Genomic DNA, 22,577 nt, shown 5'->3' on the forward strand with positions numbered 1-22,577 from the left:
GCCGCCCTAAGCCCGTCCCGGCAGCCGCTTCCCGCCCGGGCTCCCGCTGGGCTCGGCTCGCAGCGCCGAGGCCGCTCCCTCCCTCCTTCCCTCCGCGCTCCCGCCTCCGCCCGCCCCCACCCCCGCGCGCGGCCGAGGCGGAGCGCCGAGCGCATCGATTGGCCTGCCTCCCTGCGCCCGCCCGCCCTCCGGGCCCATCGCGCGCTCCGGGCTCGACTCGGCAGGCGGCGGCCGCGGCGGCTGAGGCGACGAGCGCTGTGGCGGCGACTGGGGCGGCAGAGGAAGGCGGCGGCGGCGGCGGTGGCGGCGGCCCGGTCCGGAGTCCCGCTCCGCTCCCCGCGCCATTTCGGACCCGGAGCGAGCTTGGCGCGGGCCTTAAGGAGGCGGCGGCGGCGGGAGCCTGAGGCGCGGAGGCTCCGCGGCGCGGAGAGAGAGGTAGGGCGCGGACGGCGGGAGCCTGGGCCGCTTGCCCGGGTGCCGAGCTCGGCGCGGCCGGCCGGGCGGGGCCGCGGCGCTGAATGAAGCCGGCTCGGGGAGGCGGGCGTGGGGCGCCGAGGTCGAGCGGCCGCCGCTTCCTGGACGGGGGAAGCCTTCCTTCTTCCTCTGCGCCGCCCCGGCCTCCCCGCTCGCCCGCCCGCCTGCCCGCCAGCCCGGCCTCGGCTGCAGCCGGCATCCTTGCCCGGCGCTCGGCTCAACTTGTCGGGCGAGCCCCCCCCCACACACACCCCAGGTCGGGTGCGAGCCCCCGGGGAGGTGGCGGCGGGAAGTGCTCGCACCCCGCGGCCGGAGGTCCTGGTGGATCTCGGGGGAGGGAGGGGGGATATGCATCTGCCGCCGGGTTCGCGACCGCTCCCCTCCCCCACGCGTGTCTGGGCTGTGACATTGCCGCGGCCACAAAGGAGGAGGTGGAGGTGGCGGCGACGGTGGTGGCAGAACAGGTGGCCCACGCCCTGCGCGGAAAGCCCTCGACCCGCAGGGGAAAGCAGAAAAGTTAATGCGGCAAGTCTGGGTGGCTTTGTGTGTGCGGAGCCGGAGCAACGGCGAGAGCCGAGGCAGGGGGCTGGCCCCGAGTGGAGGGAGCGCCGGCAGCTCGGCTCTCGAAACCTCAAGTTTGAATCGCCTGCTGTCCTGGCCCCTCCAGCCTGGCGGGTTTGTCCCTTGCCCTTTCCAATCTGACTCCAGAGTTCATTGTAGCCTTCGGGCGGACCACTGTGAAATTCTCTCAGCCCCAGCCTCGAGCCAGCCTTGTGAAAGCTCGATTTTCATCAAGGCAAGGAGTTTTAAAAAACAGAATGACATGTTATGTCTGTCGTGGAAGAATCATCCGAGAAGACATGTTGAAATGAAAGGCCTGTTCCTGATAATCACTTGGGAATTAGCCGTCTGTCTGGTGTCACTCCTGGACAGAGGGCCGGATTGCGAACCCGACATGTGACACACAATAGACATAAAGTGTGCTTGGTGTCAGTACATTTACTTTGAAACTGTAACCATCCTCGGGCATCCTGGGCTTTAAGAGATGGTAGTAATTTCATTTTACACCTTTTTTTATTATTATCAAAATTATTGGAATCTAGTCCCGGTCACACCCCTTTTCTACCTTTTGTAACTGGGCGGGAGAGGGGGGTCTTTCTGGCATGAGATCTTCCTTGAGTAAGACATCTTTTTTTCTAGTGGACTTAAATATTACTAGCTTTTAAAAACCCGACTTGAGAATTTTTATTTTCAGCAAAAACTAGTGTGTAAGTAAGTACCAGGAGACATGCCTCTAGTCACGCGTGTGATCTAGTATCTGTCCCCAGTAGACTCCTAAGTTGGCCCGGAGGACTTCTTTACACCCCTAAACAATTATTGAGGACCTCAAAAATCCTTTGTGGGGACATACCAGTATTTACCACATTAGAAATAACATTTTTTTTATTTTTCAGTTAATTTAGAGCTAGAAATAACATGCCTGTTTGTCACATGAATGCATTTTTAATGAAAAATAACTTTTCTCAAGCAAAATATGAAATAGAGTGGCATTGTTTTACATGTTAGCAACCTGTTTAATTGTATGTCTTCACGGGAGATAATTGTATTCTCTCGTACCTGCATCTTATGTCACGGCACTTGGAGAAGTGTAGCAAGAAGGCTGAAGTACAGTTGTGATAACAATAGTCTCACCTCTTGCTCCGCACACACAGTCTTAGCCCCACTGGGGTCCCTCCACTGCCCTGTCAGCTAGCACACGTTTGCGGGAGGGGCAGAGGTCCCATTTCCACGTGATTCCTTTCCTTTCCTGCCATGCCTGCATCTGTTATCAAACTCAAGGCAAACAGGTAAGTCGTGTTAGTACTGGCTCCCAGGATGGCTCTAGGCAGACCAGGGGAGGATAGGTGGGGCAGAGGAGGCAGGGAGGGGATGAAGGTCTGGTAACAGTGGTTTCCTGACCTTGTGGTACTGAGTGGCTCAGGCACAAGGTGAGGACAGTGTGTTGGAAAAACAAAGTGCATTTGTTTCCTCTTTGTGGCTGCCTGAATAATTCTTGGTCATCAAGTAGACTGTAGTTTGTGTTTATTTACACTATACACACATACATTGATGTGGTTATTCTACAATTGTGGCTTACTGCCTTTCTTTTACATCCATGCCCCTTTTATTTGTAATAATATGTATTCTACGAGGGAAAGGAGATAAAATGAATATGTTCATTTTGTATAAAAAAGTTTGGAATGGCAACAAAAAAATAACAGATTTTTTTTGGGGGGGGGAGTTAACTGTATAAATTGCCAGTTGTCCCTGCACCTGTTGGAAGACAGTGTCTTGTAAGCAGAGTAAAAGTTGCAAACCCCTGCTGAGCAACTCTTTATGTCTATCATATTTTTCTCTTGCCAAAAGTAGTGTTTATCTCTGAATTTTACTCAATTTTATTTTTCTTGTACACAGGTACTGTTTTTTAGTACTCATGTAGGATTATAGATTATAATTGATGTGATCACTTATACGGAATAGGTGATCCCACACCCTAAGGCATTCCTACTCTTTACCTTTGTTTTCCCCACAGGGACCTTACAGGTAAGATGTCATCAGGTAGTATCTCTTTGAAAATGCCACGTTTGTTCAGTACCCAGGCTCTCTTTTGCCCACAATTCAGTTTGCACACTAGACTCCTATTTTGTTGCCTGTCAGGGAGATTTCTGCAACTGTTGTCTCCAACAAAGACACTCTCGGCTGCCTGCTTCTAACTGGACATCCAGACCGCAAGGAACACTGCAGGGTGGGTGTGGGGATCGCTGTCAGCGGCTTCTGTGGGTGTGTCCCAGGGTACGGAGTGCTCTGCAGGGTACACGTGCTCAGTGAGGTCATGACTGTTCCTCTGAGAGCCATAGCTGTTTGATCAAACAAGCTGAATGAATACAGGACAAAGAAATTGGTTTCCCTGTATTTTTATTAAGTGTTGATGAGGTTGTAGGCACAGCTCACTCCTGTGTGAATCTGCAGTCACTGAGTTCCCAATGCCTTAGAGTTTTACATAGAAAGGTGAGTGTTAAAATATTGATAAGAGTATTTGGTAATCCTGTGTGCTACATGTTCTAATTTAGTTACATTTTTATTTTATTATAAGGCCTGCTGAAAATGACTGAGTATAAACTTGTGGTAGTTGGAGCTGGTGGCGTAGGCAAGAGTGCCTTGACGATACAGCTAATTCAGAATCACTTTGTGGACGAATATGATCCTACAATAGAGGTAAATCTCACTTTATATCCTACCTATGATTTGTGTAGGGCGGTCGTCCTTTGCATAAAAAGATACCTCTGATCACTTTTGTTTTTATGAGAAAATTACACTGAATGTTCTTTCAATTCTATGTCATGTCCTTTAGTTTCAAGACTTTAAACTGAGTGATTGTAACCATAGATGCCAGGAACCCGACTTCTCTCAAGAGAATGTCACAGAGTAAGGTCCAGGGTGCCCACTGTGTGCTTGTATTTGCATTTTGATAAGCATATGTTATGATTTTGTGAGCTGAGAAAATAGATTTGCATTTGACCTCAAGGTTTTTTGTTTTGTTGTGTGGTATTTTGGAGTCAGGGTCTCACTATGTAGCTCTGACTATCCTAGAACTCACTGTGTAGACCAGACTACCTTTGAATTCACATAGATCCTGCCTTGCCTGCTCTGCCTCCCAATTGCAGGACTAAAGAGGTGTACCACCATGCCCAGCACAAGTCATTCTTTTGAATGCATTTTATTTTTCTGAGTTTCTTGGAATTTTGATGTGATGGAGAAAATTTGGTTATACTAGAAAAATAAAATCATTTGATGGTTGAGTTATTTAAATAATACAATTTGATGAGTAAGATCTTCAGGATTATTTTTCAGACATTTTTTATTTCTTAAAATCTTAATCAGTTAAAGGCCAACTGCTAAGTAATAAAATTAAAACCTTGGACGAGATCATGAAAAATCAGGTAATGTGTCCTATTGCTAGCAATAGGTTTAAGTTTTCCAGAGCAAAGAAGGGGTTATTCAACCTCCAAGACCAGGGGGAGGAGCTGTTCTTTAATTGTGCTTGTTAACTCATTTCTCACAAGGTTATTCACACATTTATGTGTGTGGTCTAAATATATTAAATTTAACATCAGTGAAGCCTTTGAAATAGCTTTTATTGTTAGATTTTTTCTTAGACATCTTTACCGCAGTGTGAAGATGTCCCAGTCCCAAGCTTTTATTCTTTGTTCTAATGTCCCATTTTTAGATTTTCGAGGTAGGTGCTACTGTACCCCAGGTGGACCTTCAGATACCTGAGGCCTGGCTTGAAGTCTTGGTCCTCCAGCTTCTACCTCTTGAGTGACCACTGTGCCTCCGTGCTCCTGTGGAGCAGGCTGTGCTGGGGAGTCAAACCCGGGGCTTCTGGTGTGCTGGCCAGCCCTCTGCCCTCTACATTCCTGTTTCCTGAGCCAGTTTAAAAAGAAAAAAAAAAGTTGTGAAGACTTTTGTAGAGCTTTGGAATCTCTAGCTATGATACCTCAAATAGGTCAGTGCCCTGTTATGTCTCTCTGTGTCTTGAAGAAACACTGAGCTAAGATGGGTTTTGAGGACATTGGTAAACTTGGAAAAATGTTTATATAACTTAGAACATTGAAGGTTGATTAAATAACTGTTAGGAAGTGTCAAATAGTTTTAGTAGTACACCACCTTCCAAAAATAGAGCAGAATGCTTATTTGAGAAGATTTGACTTAAACATAAAGTTGACTTTAATTTGGTTTCCAAATTTACATTTAAATTGGTGATATAGAGCTCCTATGTACTATTCTTTATACATTTATTTTGACAGGTCAGTTCAGTGCTGTAGGTAGTTCTGCTTTCTTCTTTGAGGAAGATCAAAGAGTTGACCTATTTTGAATGATGTTCTAAATCATGGTTGCTCGGTGTGTTCTACCATTTAAACCCAATGTAAAAGGAAGTTTAATAGAAGACATGAAAAGTGCAGAAGTTTTCCTGCGATTTGGAAGATGATGTCAGCAGAAGTAATCATCTTCCTTGGAAATCCGAGCAATTCCATTGTACTTTCTCCTGTTCGGTCATACAGCTTCATGGATATATATATACAGCATGAGGCCAGACGTGCAGGATACAATAGTTTAGGAATCCTTTAGCTCAGAGTAATATACACCTAGCACTCCATTATGTGTAAGGAAAATAGAAAAGGTTTACAAATTTGAGTCTCTTGCTCTGATTATGATTTCTGCCAAGCCAGAAGACTTGACTCTGGGGAGCACTGATAACCTGTGAACTTTGAAACTGACATTCCCCCAGGTAGTTTAGCCTTCTGGAGAAAAGCATCAGATTATCCCTTATCTTACAAGCTGTGGTGAGTCTCCAAAGAATGGACATGGTAGTTTCGTGGGGTAGTCCATTTCTAAAAAGACTTTAGAGAGACTTGATTAAATGAAAATGCCAGCTTCATACTTTACAAAAAGTTTTAATTGATGAAAAATGTGATCAGAGAGAAAATTCATGGAAGCTGGGTCTGGTGGCATATACTACTCTGAGTCAGGAGGATTTCCAGTACAAGACCTGCCTGCATAACAGATGAGGTGCAAGGCCAGCCTGGGCAACTTAATCAGACCCTATCTTAAAGTGGAAAATAAAAGATGGCCAGGTGTAGCCCATTGGTGAAGTGCATGTACTTTGGTTCCATTAGTTTCTCTACTTTAAAAAAAAAAAATGGCAAGAAGTTTTTAAAAATTTAAATGATAGTATCACCAAATTTTATTTTAGTGACTTAGAATTTGTGAAAATTTTGATTTTTATCTATAAACTTGTGAGGTGTTCTAATGGGCCTAAGGATATTTAGCTACTTAGTAGTAAGACTGAACTTAAATTTTCTGAAAACAAGTGATTTCCACTATTGTATTTTTGTTGTTGTTGCTTTTTGGGTTTTGTTTGTTTGTTTGAGACAAAAACAAAACAACAAAAACTTGTTGTTATTTGTATTTTTAACCTATAGGTACAACCTGTGATTATATCAGTTTATAAATTTATACACACAGGGTTTCTCTGTCTAGCTCTGGCTGTCCCAGAATTCACTCTGTAGACCAGGCTGGCCTCAAACTCAGAGATCCACCTGCCTCTGCCTCTGGAGTGCTGGGATTAAGGGTGTGTGCAATTGCTGCCTGATCACTATGGTATTTTTTAAAAGTAAGAAAGTAGCTGTCTTTCAAACTATGAAAATATTTAATAATCTTCTAGACTATTCATCAGTATACTATGACTTGAATTTAATTTTCTGATGACAACCTTATGGAAGATACATAACAGAGAAGAACATGGGTATGACCCTAAAACACATTAACATTAGACACAGTGTAGATGAGAATCACCTTTTCTGTTCTGAAATATTTTTGTCTTTTATGAAGTCCACTAAAGTTTTTCAAAGAAATAATTAACTTGTTAGAGAGACATGGTTATTACGACCTCATAGGAAGTCCTCAAACAGTACTCAACTAGAAATAGCAAAGAATTAACTAGCCCAGAATATCAGTGGTTCTGAGGTTAAATAAAGTCTTGTATATTGCATATAGCTTTAAACATTGCTCAGATTATCAAGTTCATATGCCAGTAGGAACTTTTACTTTGGTTTTCAAGTATGACATAGGTTTAAGTTCATCTTCTGTAAAGTTAGATTACCGTGCATTGTGCTGTCTTTCTCTAAAGGTGTATTAAAATATTGTGACTTGAAAATAGTCTTATTTTAAAAGCAGTTTTGTTTGAAGAAAACTTGGGGAGTTTTCTTTGAAGCTGTGACCAGCTCTTCTCCCTTTGGTGAGTGCCCTCTGCTGGTAACTTACTCGCTTTTATAATAGAGAACAATGAAAACTCAAGTTTGTTATTTTTTGCATTTTAAGCTATAGATACAACCTGTGATTCTATCAGTTTATAAATCTATCAGCTTTACTTGGATGTCTTGTGTAATTAATAGCTTTACATTTTAAAGTAAGTTTTACTCTGCTAATTACTGATACAGAGATTACTATGTATATTACCTAGTCCTAGCTACGTAGGTGAAATATGTACGAGACAAAGGGAGACAGAGTAGAACAGACTGCGTTTCCTTGTGAGTGCTGCTGGGCTTAGCTTGTTGGATGAGAGGACTAAAGCTGCAGTGTGTTCTGAGTTTGCTGGCTTGTGCTGCGGGGCCACTGCGTGGACTTTGGAGCATTGTGTGTCAACAAAGGATTCTCGGAAGGGCTTGTTCAAAATGACAAATTGTGAAGGTTCCCATCTTGTATACCAGTTGTCTGTTAGAAAAACCACAAAATCCAGGCAGTGTATTTTGATCAGTATTGAGTGTTTACTTAGTATTTATTTAGACCTGAATTTTAAAACCTTGTTGGCTGTGTATCTGAGATTTTTATGAATAGGTTTTAACAAAACCTGGAATCCCTTAGTTCATAAAATATTATTCAAAGCTCACTTTGTCCCATGAAGTTTTCCTGAGGTTTGGAGAAACACGAGGAGCCAAAAGGCTAGATGACTTTCCTTCATGACGCCTACTTGTCTTAGATATAATTTTAGGAGCAGAATTTAGTTTTGATCCAAGGCTATATACTTTGAGAGCATTAATTTCTTGCCTCTTTGCTGGGAATGAAGCTCCTTGGTAGAGTTCTTACCAGGCATGGGTGCCAGGAACGGAACTCGGGTCTTCTGCCTGAGTAGTATGTACTGCTAACTGCTGAGCAACCCAGGCCCTATTATTGTGATCTTAATTTAATAAAATTGGTAGGAATGAATAATGATGAATATTGAGAGAGTTAGGGATGGATATAGCAACTGCCTTAGATAATGTTATTAGTTTTTAGTAAAGTCCATCATGTAGGGAAGTCAGGGCAGGAATTCGAGGCAGGGGCTGAAGCAGAGGTCATGGAGGAGTACTGCTCACTGACTTACTCTCCGTGACTGGCTAAACTTACCTGCTTATTCAATTCAGGACTGCCTGCTTATGGTGACTCCACTCATAGTGCAGGCTGGATCCTTTCCACATTAACCATTAACCAAGAAAATGTCTGACAGACTTGCTTGACAGGCCAGTCTGATGGAGGCATTTTCTCAATTGAGGTTTCTTTCCCAGAGATGGCCCTTCCTGTGCCAAGTTGATAAAAAAAAAAAAAAAAACCTAAATAAACAGAAAAACTACCAAGCAGTACAGAACTCAGACACATACTTTAATATTAGATAGTATTGCTAGGAAGAATACAGGGACATCTGCACAGTGCATGCTGTGGTACACATAACTTCATCAGACTCACTGATGGTCAGTTTGGCAATACATACCGAAATAAAAACTGCATGTCGTTTGACCAGGTAATTCAACTGCTCAGAAATTGCCCTGTGGATTTAATTGCTAAATGTTTAAAAGATAGCTCAGCAGTTAAGAGAACTGATTGTTCTTCCAGAGGTCCTGAGTTCAATTCCCAGCAACCACATGGTGGCTCACAACCACCTGTAATAAAATCTGGTGCCAACTTCTGGCCTGCAGGGACACATGCAGGCAGAACATTGTATACATAATAAATAAATCTTTAAAAAATATATGTTTTAAACAAGAATGTTTATTGTGCCGGTGAAGATTATTAACCTAACCCAGGTTTAGTTCCTAGCACCTATATTGATCAGCTTACAGTTGATTGCAGTTCCAGCTCTCCAGTGTCTGATGGCTTCTTCTGGTACCTGTATATATATGATTTACTTACATACTCTCAGGTGTGTGCACGTGCCTCTCCCCACATACGTCAATATAAAATAAAAACTAAAACATGAAAATAACTACACGTCTGTTAATGGAAAATTAATATTATGGTCTGTCCATACAAGTTATGTTTTCAAATTGTTGTAAAAGATTGAGTAAGCGTATATGTACTAACATTGGAAAATGTCCATTATATAGGCTGGGCCACACCACATTGTGCTGAACACTGTTTATCTAGACTTTATTACTCCTTCATCCTCTGTGATCATTTAATTTTTAAAAGTGAATACACATACTTATTCCCCAAAAGTAATTAAATTCTATTGGAGTTGAGGAGACAAAAACAGAATTTGGAGATAGAGTGCTGAAGTTTTAGATTGTTAGATTGATACAATTAGAATATCCTCTTTTTACAATTACAGTGATTTCACAGTATGGACAACTCTTGGTTTAAGGGATTTGACAAGGCCAGGTAAAGAGAAGGCTCTCCAAGAGGGTGGCAATGGCATCTGTAATTGTTAAGGCTGGCTCCATGGTCCTTTAAGCCTCGTAGTCTTACCTTGACACAAGCAGTAATTGGTGGGAGAATGCCCTGTGACCTCAGAAAGTCATAGATACGTGTCTTTGGATAGTCTTGTTTTCAAAACTGGTTTCCTTGAGGTTACTGAGATTTTTGAACTAATGGTAGTTTTCTCTTTTAGGAGTAGCACACATTTTATTTTCTCTAAAGTATTATCGTTAGAATTTGGGAGATAAGTTTTTGTTTTCTTTATCCCTACTTTTAAAGAATTTTGTAATTTCACACTTTGTCATGGACACAAAGTTTTTAATATCCTTGTTCGCCAATCAAAAATAGAAACCCTGAACTGTTGGTTTTAGCTCTCCTTCCTTGGACTTGTCCAGATCTATTTGTTTTAAAATGGCAACTAGAATTGCAAAGATCATTCTCAGTGCAGATGTCTCATGACACTATAAGGACAAGATGTGCTTCTGAACAGTTGCTAGTGCCAGGTCAGTAGTCACATGCTTGATATACTATACAAAGAATTGCAGCTAACTTTTTATAGCACTTTTCATTTTATGAAGGGATTTTTGGTTTTAATTCTTACCTGTATGTTTGTTTTTTTATTGTTTAAATTTTTTTATTATGTATACACTATTTTGCCTGCATCTTTTGCCTGCAGGCCAGAAGAGGGCACCAGATCTCAGTACAGAAGGTTGTGAGCCATCATGTGGTTGCTGGGAATAGAGCTCTGGACCTCTAGAAGAGCAGCTGGTGCTCTTAACCTCCAGGCCATCACTCCAGCCCCCTTACCTGTATATTTGTACTGTGTATGATTATATCTATTTTTACCACGGAAAGAACAATGGCTTAGAGTAGATGGGGAGCTGAAGTAGTTGCCAGTACCACAAGGAAGGAAAGTTCTATAGTTGCCTGTAGCTAAAGACTCCATGCCTATCTTTATCTTAGATTTCTGTTCTGGTCACTGAGACCTGCCTTTTAGTTATGTCTTTATGTTAGACCCAGTACGGCAACCTATGAACATCAGGAATTAAAATTACACCCATCTTCTCTACACTTCATCTCTGTTTCTGTCTTTAAAACACTGAGCTGAAAATCACATAGAATGAAATAACCTATTAAAGTATGTAGTCAGTAATGGCTAGTCCTTCCTCAGTTGCAGCCATCACTGCTGTCTAGTTCAGGATTCCTCAACTCTTCTTCCACTCTCTGTCCGCATGTGCATATTCTTGATATGGAAATGTAATCATACAGTGTGGCTCTTTGTGTCTGATTTTTACATGTTTGCAGGGTTTACCCTTGTTACAGTATTGGCACTTCATTCCTTTTTATGGTAGGGTAGTACTCTATTATGGACATACCATATTTTGTTAATCCCTTCATCAATTAATGGGCATTTGAATTCTCCTTTAGGGCTGTGTTGAATAATAGTTGTGTTGTATATTTATGCACAGATTTTTGTGTGACTATCCCTTTCAGTTCTCTTGAGATTGGCCCTGTGTTTAACTCTGTAAGGACCTGCCCAGTTAATGTTCACAGCTGCTGTATCAGCCACCTGTGAGGGCAGCTGTGCCAGGTGTGCAGCCAAGTGTTCTCACAGCTAGACGGACAGTCTTCTTATCCCTGCCGCCCTTTTGTCTCATAACCATTTCCTTATTCCCTTACTTCCTTCTTTCTCCCTTTTGCTTTAACAGCTATTGGAGTCAGAAGTACAGTAGATATTTCCACATTGAGAACTTCATATGGAGAATTAGTTAGGTTCTAGAAGACTAAAGAGCAGAAAGACAGCACTGGAGTAGTATGCAACATCCAGAAGTGGCTGCCATCCCTGATAATAAGAATTGCTACAAAGATTTGGGGGCTATTGGAATTAAAAACTCAAGATGTACCCAGTGGTGCGGAGGCTCCCCCTGCAACCATTCCTGGTTCCTCTGAGTGTGTGTGGAGTTGAAGCAGCAACTAGAGGAAAAATATAAAACACTCTTCACAGTTTGTTACAATGCTTGCAGTCGGGATGGAGAATCTAAGTGCCCCTTACCTAGAAGTATTTCAGTGATAACTGGACAGAATAAAGTGCAGTCTGTGTGCAGGACTCTGCAAACCCGCTTTGCTTGTCTGTCCTGCTTTACTCCCTGCTATTTATTCTCCCCTAAGCTAAGATGTAACAGCTCTTATAATTTGTGGTACTCGGCATAGTGTGTTTTGTGTTTCTAGATTTTTCTCTGTTCCTGTCTACAGTGACCTCCCCCAATCTTTCTTGAATCATATAGGTCATGTAGGCAAACTTCATTCCTTGTACGGTGCCGCTGCACTTTGTCCTGTTCAATGGTAACATTTTCATTTCCTTAATTACTTGCATTGATTTCTTTTCCTCAGATCTACTTCCTCCATTTACAGGCTGAGCTGGTTGTTCTGGTACACACCTGTAGTTCTCTTACTTGGGGACTGAGGCAGGTGGGTTTTTATTTTGAGATCCTTCTGGACCAGGCAGGCGTGGTAGTACATGCCTTTAATCCCAACACTTGGAGGCAGAGGTAGACCACCTGTCTGAGTTCTAGAACAGTGTGTTCTATATAGCAGCTTCCAGCACACGTGTTTCATGAAAGAAAAAAAGAAAAGACAAAGGAAGAAGAGAAAGAAGATGAAACAGAACTTTTGTGTGTGTGTTTTCAAACTGCATATAAATTGAATATCTTACATGAAATGCTTGGAACCAAAAGTGTTTCCTGACATTGAATTTTCTTTGGGCCACCAGCTCACAAAAAACAATATGGAGACTTATTAATTATAAATGCTCAGCCTATAGCTTAGGCTTGTCCCATTAGCTCTTATAACTTAAATGCACCAATTTCTATTAATTTATGTTTTGCCTCGTGACTTCTTACTTCTCTTCCATCTTGTACCCAGTTTCCTCTCCATGTCCTCTGGCGTCTCTCCCATGCTTAGATTCATCTCTTCTTTCTGCCTAGCAGTCCTGCCTGACCTCTTCTGTCTAGCTATTGGCCAGTCAGCTCTTTATTAGACCAAAGACACATCTTTACAGGGTGCAAAAAGATTATTCTAAAGCTGAACAACAGCTTCAGATTTCAGTTTCCAGGATTTTTAGAATGTTTGTGCATATTTTACTGTTTGAGCATTCAATATATTAGATATTAGAACAGGTTTTAGATTAAGGAGCTGTAATGCCTGGCAGAAAATGTGATCTTTAGGATCACAGTGACTGTTCATGGGAGTATAGCAGAGTAGGTAGGAATGAATTCATAAACCTGTTTACATACTCCGAATCTCACACATCCCCCCTGCCTACAATTCTTTTTATTTTATTTATTTTTCTTTTAAGAGTCTCCTGTAGCCTTGGCTGGGTGGCCTTGAACTGAACCCAATAGACTCTGACTTCCAGCTCCTGATCCTCATGCCTCCGCCTCCCAATGAGTTCTAGAACTACAGACATGTGCCACTCAACTCCAGCCTTGCCTAGTTCTGTTCTGTTACTAGTCATACCACGTTGCTATGCCGATCGCTAGCTGTGTTTGAGAATTGACCATGCAACCCTGATAAACAGTGATATGGAACACACCATTCTTTAATGGATTCAAGTCTTGAGAAGGTAATAATGTAAAGTGCATGACTATTTGCAGAGAAAGTAAATTTCATAGTTTTTCCTGATAGATGTTGCTAAGCAATGAAAAGTACTTATAATACATGTTAAGAAAACAGCAGACCACCACACAAGTAAATCCCCAAGCCACACACCATCTGGTCATTCTGCAGGTCTACTCATAAAGAAAGAAATGCACAGATAGTACCTGCAATGTCTCAGTACAGGTGGCTGCTGTCATTACTGTTAGGAGTCATAGGAGCCCTTTCAGTGAAAGTTTCATTAGCTTAAGTTTTCTGTTTACCTTTGCCTGCTTTCCCAATTTGATCATTCTAAAAAATGAGCGTGCTGAATATAATTGTGTTAACTAGAAAACCACAAATTGTTCTGGTCATTGAGGTTGCGTTGTCTTGAGTGATTTATCATTTCAAACTTTGAAGGCAGAAGGGTAGTGGTGCACACCTTTAATCCCAGCACTCAGGAGACAGAGGCTGACAGATCTCTGTGAGTTGGAGGCCAGCCTGGTCTACAGAGTTCCAGGACGGCCAAGGCTACCCAGAGAAACTCTGTCTCAAAAAAAAAAAAAAAAAAAAAATACAAGTCAACATAAAAAAGATGCAAAGGAACCAAGGCATGGCAGAAGTAGGAAGATACAAAAATTAACATTATTCCTCAAAGAAATGCATGATAAAACCATACAAAATTTTTAGCTTATCAAAATATTTTTTTTTAATAACAATACAAAAATTTTGTTAGTGGTGATGAATGGGTGCATTCCTGTTTGGGAAAGTGATGTAACGCATATCCTTTGTACACTAAGTTTTTTTTTGGGGGGTAGAGGGTCCTGAGTTTTCCCAAGTAGCCCAGGCTAGCATTAAACTCACTGTGTAATAACTCAGGTTGGCCTCCTCCCTCCCTGGGATTACAAATGTGTACCTCAAAGCCTGGCTGTTTTGTCGTATCATAACATTTGTACCTCATTCAATTTAGCTCTTCATCGTCCAGAATTTAAGACAGTTGAAAAACTCAGCTATCCTTAGTCTCTTACATATCATAAATGTTCTAAAATAGAGCATATTATTATTGTGTTTTTACATAATCATCTACAACATATATGATTAAATGAAAATACCATGTACTAAATTTGTTAGTATTTTGTAATTAAAAATGACTTATTAAAATTTATAACTTAAAAATTTATCTTAAACTTATACTTGGTTTTAGAAGACATTTTAAAAACTGAAAAAGTTAGAGCCGGGCGGTGGTGGCGCATGCCTTTAATCCCAGCACTTGGGAGGCAGAGGCAGGCGGATCTCTGTGAGTTAGAGACCAGCCTGGTCTACAAGAGCTAGTTCCAGGACAGGCTCCAAAACCACAGAGAAACCCTGTCTCGAAAAACCAAAAAAAAAAAAAAAAAAACTGAAAAAGTTTTAAAACTGTTGATTTGAAAATCTTTTCATGCAAATTAGTTTGTTGGAAGCAGTTTTTGTGAAGATATGCAGTGTCTTTAGCACAGAATGTTTGAAAGGGGCTGGGTACAATTTAAAAAATTTTGTTTTGTGTTTATGTTAACATAATTGTAATTAAAATTACATTTATCTTTTTTGTATCTATATTAAGTAGATGTATCCATTCAACAGATATTTATTGATTCCTACAATGTTTAAGACTTAGCACTGATGTGTCATGCTGAGCGAAATAGATGTAGTCCTGCTAATTTCCAGTTCAAAACCTGGTGGGGGTGGGGCATGGACTTAAATAAGTACACCGTTAGACACATGGTAGATAGATAGATAGATGATAGAGAATTGCTTTCCAAAAGGAATGTGCCTCATTTTATTGTCAGAAATGGTTTAATTCTACCTATAGCTCTTTCTTGCCAGCAGAGTGCATTTTATTTTGAAGTTTTATGTTACCTCACAGATGGAAAATATGATTCTTTAGCGTGGAATAACTTTTCCTTATTCTCATACTGTGTTGAGTGAGTTTAAGTGACTTTATTTTGTCCTGACTTACTGAGGATATTAGTGACTATCTGGTGAACCTTCTTTGAAGGCAGGAAATAACACTCATTTAACATGTGAAATATGGGTGCTTTTCTTAGCTCCATCATTAACTAGTTTCCATGTAGAATCTATTTTAAATTGGCTGGACTTTGTTATTGTATACTTTGATAATATGATCATTTATTTTTAAGTAACAATTTGTTTTTAGGATACTTCAAGTTTGTGAAGTTATTTTACTGGCTTACAGGGTAAAATTGGCAGATTTTTCTGAAAAGGCTATGTGGGTCTTTGTCACATCATCTTTGGGGACTCTTGAGTTAATTTTAGTTTCTTTGGGTATGTGGGGGGTATTGAGACAGGGTATCATTATGTAGACTTCGCTTGCCTGGAACTTACTGTGTAGGCCATGCTGGCCTTGGACTCACAGGTATCTGCTCGCCAGTAGCCTTCTTAATAGGTGCTAAATGGCATCTCATGGTTTTGTTTTGTTTCTCTTAATGATGTCAAGAGCTTATTGGTGACTGGTCTGCTTTGAAGATTATCTGAAGTGCTTTGCCCATTTTGAATGGAGAAATCTGTTGCTGAGTTGGGTATGTCCACCTTTTAAAAGATGCACTGTAATAACCCAGACTGTGTTTCTGCCTTCTCAGGATTCCTACAGGAAACAAGTAGTAATTGATGGAGAAACCTGTCTCTTGGATATTCTCGACACAGCAGGTCAAGAGGAGTACAGTGCAATGAGGGACCAGTACATGAGGACTGGGGAGGGCTTTCTTTGTGTATTTGCCATAAATAATACTAAATCATTTGAAGATATTCACCATTATAGGTGGGTTTAAGTTGAATATAGAAGTTGACTTTGAGAAGTAATGATAGCTTCATTTATTGATTCTTTGCTAATTGTTATACCTGTATAATCTTTAAATTTGAAAACATTTGTGCTAAGTATGCAGAATTCCAGTTTTATAAATGGAGCTTTTTTATTTTTATTTTATTTTTTTTTAGGTTTTTGTAGATAGGGTTTCTCTGTAGTTTTTTGGAGCCTGTCCTGGAACTTGCTCTGAAGGCCAGGCTGGCCTCAAAGTCACAGAGACCTGCCTGTTTCTGCCTCCCGAGTGCTGGACTGAAGGCATGCGCCGCCACCGCCCGGCACAAATGCAGCTCTTTGGGGTTGCAGCTGTTGCATAATTTGTCCCGGTTTGTGCAGATAGTGGTAGTGCTGACTGAGAACAAGTTTCTGATACCAGGGTCTTTTATACCTTATTTCCCCGCGCTAGAGAAATAGAACTCTTAATGTTTTAGAGACATCAGATACCAACCAGAAACAGAAGCATGGATAGTCTGTTTAAGATGGTGCCACTCAGATGATCTTTAAAAAAATCATATTTTATTACAGAATTTCATAGGGTGACTAAGCAGTGGCCCTATGTGTTTTTGTTTTTTTAAAGAAAATACATTTAGATGGCATAAGGGGTTGAAGAATTAGAGCTATTGCTGGTTTTTATGACTCTGACAAATGTATGTAAGATTGCTTAATCATTACATGAGATGTACTTTACATTCTTTCCCTGGGGTTTATAGTAGTCATCACATTGCTGTTAAGCTGTGCCACATAACCATGAGCAGCTGGGTAAGAAGGGCAGCATCTTAGTAAGAATAGTTTCCTGTGATAAGGAAGGAGAGACGGGGAAGAGCTTCTCTGTGGTGGTGCAAAGAGAACACCTGGGGATATGAACCCACCCCACTGCTGCCAAGCAGTATTTTAGACATTCATGGAAAACTGTGAAGGAAAACTTACAATTTTATTCTAAATTTAGGATTTATTTACATGTTACATTGACAGCAACACATGAAAAGGACTCTTAACAGAATACACATTGTAGTTTCTTTGGTGTTGCTCTTTAGGACTGGAGAGCAGGCTCAGCAGCTATGGACATGTGTTGCCTTTCTTGAGGATCCACGCCAGCCATCTCGTAACCACTGCAGCTGCAGGGAGTCCAGTACTTTTGGCCTCCATTGGCCCCTGAACTCACATGCACACACCTATACACACACACACACACACACACACACACACACACACACACACGATTGAAATTAAAATCAGTCTTTCCAGTGATTATCTTTCTCCTTTGAGTACTACAGTAGTCTCCTTTTCCCATAGTTTAATTCTTTGACATTTTGCTCATGCTCATCTAAATCTGAAAAATACTAAATGGAAATTTCTAGAAATAATGTAGCTTCTATTACATGTTGTTACAATTTTTTTTATATTAGTCTCTTACTATACCTAAATTGTCAATTAAACTATATTATTGATATGTATATATGGGAGAAATAGTATATGAAGGCTTTGGTACTGTCCCCAGTTTGAAGCATTTGTTCAGGGGTCTCAGAATATTTGCCCACAGATGTCAGAGAAAGGTCTTGTGAAATGTCAAAGTTATGTTAATGCTGGTAATTCATGTTTGGGTAAAAACAAGGGTGAACTTATTCACAATACAACTTCGGCTGGCCTTGAACTTACTTTATAGATCAGACTGGCCTGAAATCAGCAGAGTTCATCCTGCCGATTAAAGACATGTGCCAACATACCAGTAGATGAAAACATTTTCAGTTGTACAATATCCATTTATGTATAATGTTTCTAAGACAATTTTAAACATGGTACTTTCGATTTGAAACTTTCCAGTATGTTTCTTATTGTTGTATATACTCATGCAAATGAATCCTTTCTGCTGTAGTTGAGACTGTATCGGTATTTGAGTTTTGAATAGACATGTGAGATCTTTGTCTTAGAGGAAAGAATAAGTAAGAAAAGACAGGAAAATATGGTATGATAGAAACTAGGATTTATATGAAGAAATCATTCAGTCAAGTTCTGTAGGACAAAAGTTGAGGGCAAGGTTTGAAATATTTTGTGTTGCTCATGCTTCTGTTTCAAATTTGTTTTTTCTCCAGAGAACAAATTAAGAGAGTAAAAGACTCTGAAGATGTGCCTATGGTCCTAGTAGGGAATAAATGTGATTTGCCTTCTAGAACAGTAGACACAAAACAGGCTCATGACTTAGCAAGAAGTTATGGGATCCCATTCATCGAAACCTCAGCAAAGACAAGACAGGTAAGTAAAAATGGAGTGAGTGTAAGTGACTGGGATGTGAAAGTCAGCATGACTGTTGTTGGGTGCCAATCATTCAGTGTGATTCATCAGATATAAATAACGTTTATTTGGCTTCTCTTGAGTGGACAGTACTTTTTATCCAGGGACCATGATATTATTTTGGATTCGTTCTCTGTCTGTCTCTTTCTCTTTGTCTCTTTTACTGTTTTGTTTTTTTTTTTTTCCTTTTGTGATGGTGGGGATTGAAACAGGATCTGTGTTCTACATCCTCCAGCCTGGCCTTGAACTCTCAATCTCCTAACTCTGTTTTCAGGGTGCTGGGATTATGGGTGTGTTCCACTGCCTGGTGTTTTGTTTTCTATTCATATTGAAATTTCCACATACATTTTACATTTAGGATTCAAGAAATGTGGAAAACATTTTCCTGCTTAAATGATACAGACAAAGAACGGTGGAATAAATTTTGAGTTCCCTATTTTAGAAGCAGTTTTAAGAATTCACATTTCAGCTGGGCATGGTGGCACACACCTTTAATCCCAACACTCACGAGGCAGAGGCAAGTGGATCTCGGTGAGTTTAAGGCCAGCCTAGTATACAGAATGAGTTCCAGGACAGCCAGGGCTATACAGAGAAACTCTGTCTTGAAAAACCAAAAAGCCAAAACAGAAAACAAACAAACAAAAAAGAATTTATATTTCTAGATTAAATTTTATTGTATCTGAAGAATTATATTTAGGCAGAAAGTTTTGAGGGTCTAATTCTTTAGGGAGAAAGTTGTGATTAAAATAAGGGAATATTTAGAAAGTGAATAGATAATTTTAAATTATCAACTACATTGTTCTGACCAAAGTATATGTCAGAACCTGAATTTTCTTTCAAAATCATCTTCATTTTAAAACTAACTTTAAATTTCAGTTGATAATTACATCATTTGTGTTTGCAGTGGTAGTTTAGCATAAGGGAAAATGCATCCTAGGAGTTCATAAAGACGAGGGGAAACCGTTGTGTGCACTGAATGTTGAGTCGATTTGTAGTGCATGAATTTGCTCAGAGATTTTTGGGAACGCCCATAAAATGGTTTTGTAAAGTTTAACTTCTGTGATGAAATTTTTTAAAATTGAGGAGCACCTCATTACATCACGCTTAAGTGTATAAGGGTCATCACAGAAATGTTTACCGGATTTTGTGAGGGATGTAAAAATTTAAACAAATTTCAAACATGCAGATGGATGGATAAATACAAAGAAAATTTCCCTACGAGGTCAAATGTGCCTATTCTTAGCTGTACAAATAGGGTGCATGTTGAAAGAAAACAGTGAATTCAGTTTGAAGTCTTTATTTGGTTTATAAAAAGTGAATTCTTGCCGGGCGGTGGTGGCGCACGCCTTTAATCCCAGCACTTGGGAGGCAGAGGCAGGTGGATCTCTGTGAGTTCGAGACCAGCCTGGTCTACAGAGCTAGTTCCAGGACAGGCTCCAAAACCACAGAGAAACCCTGTCTCGAAAAACCAAAAAAAAAAAAAAAAAAAGTGAATTCTTGTAGTTTGAATGTCACATGGATATCTCCTGGGTTCCAGTTTGTGTAGTTGGCTAAGAGTTTACAGAGACTTGATGTGCCTCACTTGGCTTCATGATAGAGGAACCATTTCATTCATGTCCATCCCATGTTCTAATGACAGGAAGAGGCTTGATTCTATGTTCTATTTCCTGGTTTTCTGACCAGTCTCGTGGATTTTCCTCAAAAGCAGCCCAGAAAACATAATTATAATATCTATGACTTTCTTCTATGTTAGAAACACTTCTTTTGAAAGAACGCAAATATGAAATGTAAGAATTTTATTGAAAACTACTACATAGACTTTACCATTAACATTTGACTACTTGCATTGTGTCCTTGTAGTTGACATTTCACAGGAAAAAGAAAAGCCCGAGACTGGGCTGCAGCCCAGAAGAGCCTCTCATACTTGATATGCAGCCCAGTGGGTTAGCATTGAAGCCTGGGATTCTGCACTCCTTTGCCCTTTGGGTAGTGCTGGTGTGGGATGTGGGCCACAGAGCACAGTGAAAGGAGTCTCCTGCTTATCTCAGTGTGGACTCTCCACCCCTCACTCAGAAGGAGCTTCCAATAACTACATTTAATTTATTGTTTGTGTTTGCAGAAATGCTTTTGTGTACTATGGTTCATAATTGATTAGAACATTGTCTGACTTCCTTTTATAGTAGCCTTTTAGCTTTAATGATGTTCTCTCTCCTCTCTCTCTCTCTCTCTCTCTCTCTCTCTCTCTCTCTCTCTCTCTCTCTCTCTCTCACACACACACACACACACACACACACACACTTTGTTCATTTTTGTCTGGTTTTTAGTGTTTTGATACTTGTACAGCCCAGGCAAATCTCAGACTCATTATGTAGCAGAGGCTGCCTCTACCTCCCGTATGCTGGGACTACAGGCGTATGTCACTGTGCCCAGCTTACTTGTCAGTGTAAAGTATGGTACAGAAGTGGATTCACTTAAATTTGCGTTTTAGATAGTGTGAGTTGTCTAACATGTATAGAGGTAAGATATACTAGAACTTCTTAAGCAGTGCTTAGCATTTGTATTTATGTCTTTTTTATTGATTTTTTTCTATTTATGTCTTTTGTGTAATGTGTTTCTAAACTATAACCTACTCTTCAGTGAACTTGTTGATTTGTTTAGAAATGTATGTGCTTTGAGAAGTCATTAATATTGCTTGAAATTTAATATTTATAAGGTTATGGAAGATTCTAAAGATTTTACTAATTTTAAAATTACTAATCTAAAATCTTAGTAATTTATAACATACAATGTACATTTTAATAAATTTTATATCTCCAGTTTTTCTGAAAATTTTATGCTCCTTTTTAGGGAGTTTTGTTACTGTCTTTTATTTGCTTATTGTTTTAATTAAGTATACATGTCCTTATTGTATTTTGTTAGCAACTTGTTCTTGTTCATGAGCTTAACAAAAATACCAAAAAAAATCTACTTATGGTCATAGGAACTGAACATTCATTCGGAAGTTCTCGCAGACTTAAGTGAAGGCATGGCAAGCATTTTTGCAGAGGTGCAGATAGTAATGTGGTATCTTACACATTATTTTCCCTAAGAAGCCTTGATAATGTAAAACTCCTTGTCAGCTTATACCAGAACAATTGACCCTGCCTGCACTTGGCCTGTGCGCTGTAATATGCAAATCTCAGCCTCTCTAGGTGACAGTTGATGAAATTGTTCTAGTAGTTTGGCCTAAAATCATATTTTACCATTTTAAAGCAAATTTTGTGTATTTAGTGAAAAATTGTATCTTATTACTTTTTCCCTCATTTTCTTAAGTCAGCAGAAGCACCTATATGGCACTAGTGGAGCGGCTGACTGGCTGTTTACACACATTTCAAACCATGTATAGGTGTATATATGTATGCATATGAAATTTGAAATTTATGCTCTGGCAGTGCTGAAGCATGCATGGGCAGCTCCTATATGATGGTTCTGTTGAACTTGTCCATATTGGGTTTCATGGTCTAAGTTGATGAGGACAGCTGACCAAATCTCTTCCTCAAGAGGGCACCAGATCTCATTACAGATGGTTGTGAGCCACCATGTGGTTGCTGGGAATTGAACTCAGGACCTTTGGAAGAGCAGGTGGTGCTCTTCACCACTGAGCCATCTCTCTAGCCCCATTTTATTGCTTTGAAGATAAGGGTTGCAGAATATATTTTTATCAGTACATTATTTTTTAACTTTAAAATACAATTAACTTACCAGTAGTATGTAAGGATAAGTTGGAGATAGATAGATAGATAGATAGATAGATAGATAGATAGATAGATAGATAGATAGATAGATAGATAGATAGATAGAGATAGATAGATTGTGTGTGTGTGTGTGTGTGTGTGTGTATGTGTATTGACAGGGTTTTGTTGTGTTGCCCAGACTGTTCTGGAACTCTAGACTAAAGTGATTACCCTGCCTCCCTATCCCCAGTCCCTGGAACTACAGGTGTGTGGCATTGAGCTTAGCTGTTTTCATGTCTTTATCTGAAAGGGCAAAGGGGCTCAGTTAAACTAGCTGGTGT

At 40.2% G+C, this 22,577-nt stretch overlaps 1 protein-coding gene across 3 annotated transcripts in view; it reads left to right on the forward strand.

Annotated features, from left to right (window-relative positions):
- Nucleotides 1–237: 237 nt before the first annotated feature.
- Nucleotides 238–22,577, forward strand: part of Kras (KRAS proto-oncogene, GTPase) — a 34,691-nt gene continuing 12,351 nt past the window's right edge. For all 3 annotated transcript variants that reach the window (XM_057766196.1, XM_057766195.1, XM_057766194.1), the window contains exons 1-4: nucleotides 238–435; nucleotides 3,608–3,729; nucleotides 16,014–16,192; nucleotides 18,325–18,484. In XM_057766196.1, the coding sequence (XP_057622179.1) occupies nucleotides 3,619–3,729; nucleotides 16,014–16,192; nucleotides 18,325–18,484 (450 nt within the window). In that variant the 5' untranslated portion in view covers nucleotides 238–435; nucleotides 3,608–3,618. The remainder of the gene's footprint in view (nucleotides 436–3,607; nucleotides 3,730–16,013; nucleotides 16,193–18,324; nucleotides 18,485–22,577) is intronic.

Source organism: Chionomys nivalis, chromosome 1 (genome assembly GCF_950005125.1).
Source record: "Chionomys nivalis chromosome 1, mChiNiv1.1, whole genome shotgun sequence".
NCBI classification, from domain to species: Eukaryota; Metazoa; Chordata; class Mammalia; order Rodentia; family Cricetidae; genus Chionomys; species Chionomys nivalis.